At 42.3% G+C, this 1221-nt stretch overlaps 1 protein-coding gene across 1 annotated transcript in view; it reads left to right on the top strand.

Moving 5' to 3' along the window:
- Positions 1-246: 246 nt before the first annotated feature.
- The window catches only part of LOC106011373, a gene marked incomplete at both ends in the record, with an annotated part of 3620 nt that continues 2645 nt past the window's right edge, over positions 247-1221 (top strand). Inside the window, 1 exon segment of the mRNA XM_013080749.1 lies at positions 247-430. Within this exon segment, the coding sequence (XP_012936203.1) occupies positions 247-430 (184 nt within the window).

The following is a 1221-nucleotide window of genomic DNA, read 5'->3' as shown; positions in this document are numbered from 1 at the left end:
AACAACAGCAACAACAACAACAACAACAACCACAACCACAACAACAACAACAACAACAACAGCAACAACAACGCTTTCTTTGTCTTTGTCCTATGTTAACAACAACCACAACAGCAACAACAAGAACAACAACAAAAACAGCAACAACAGCAACAACAACAACAACAACAACAACAACAGCTGCAACAACAACAACAACAATAACAAGTCTGACGTACTTTCTTTATCTTTGTGGAATGGACCACAGGCGGAAAACCTCGACATTTCCGACCGCCCCGTGACTCGCAACAAGCGTGGGTCGATGCCACAATGGCGGCACAGGACTGTAAGCACCGGCTGGCTGGCTTCGATTATCTATTCATTCTGGACGTAGACGAGTTCATTGTACCCCAGGACGCCAAACAACGGTCGTATCTCAAGATTTTGCAGGTTTGGAATATTGTGTTTATGTGTAGGTGGGAATGAGTTATTGTTGTTGTTGTTGTTGTAGTTATTGTTGTAATAGTTGTTGATACTTTCTTGTGCGTTTGTTTGATAGGTCAGTTGGTCGGTTGGTTGGTTGTTCGGTTGGTTGCTTGGTTGCTTAGTTGGTTGGTTGGTTGTTTGCGTGGTCGTATTGCATCGCAGCAAATTGATATTGAAACAACTGTCGATTTTCAAGATTTTGCAGGTTCATATATGTTAAGTGTACAACATATAGAGGCATCTCATTGTTACGTCACTCAGGAAAAATGTATGCCAAGATACTAGAGCAGCGCATAAGACCTATTGTAGAGAGAAATCTGAGCAAAGCTCAGTTTGGATTCCGAAAGGGAAGAGGATGCATGGATGCTGTATTCACATTACGACAGATATGCGAGAAAACAACCGAACACAACAAAGAATCCAACATCGTCTTTATAAACCAGGAGAAGGCCTTTGACAGAGTAAGCCATGCAAAACTCTGGAAGACACTTGGAAAGTATGGCGTCAGAGGACAATTGTTAGATAATGTCAGAGCTCTATATACCAACAGCAGAAGCTCAGTAAGAACGAAGGAAGGCAATACAGACAGGTTCAAAGTAAGATCTGGAGTACCACAGGGATGCGTTCTATCTCCCCTCCTGTTTATAATATATACGGACACAATAACGCAAGAAGCAAACCAAAGCCCAGAAAGCCTAAATGGATTTCTGTTCGCAGACGACCAATGTCTTATTCATCATGACCAACAAAGGCTCC

The sequence above is a fragment of the Aplysia californica genome, unplaced genomic scaffold, assembly GCF_000002075.1.
Source record: "Aplysia californica isolate F4 #8 unplaced genomic scaffold, AplCal3.0 scaffold00098, whole genome shotgun sequence".
In the NCBI taxonomy this organism is placed as follows: Eukaryota; Metazoa; Mollusca; class Gastropoda; order Aplysiida; family Aplysiidae; genus Aplysia; species Aplysia californica.
This window is presented reverse-complemented; position numbering and strand designations above follow the sequence as displayed.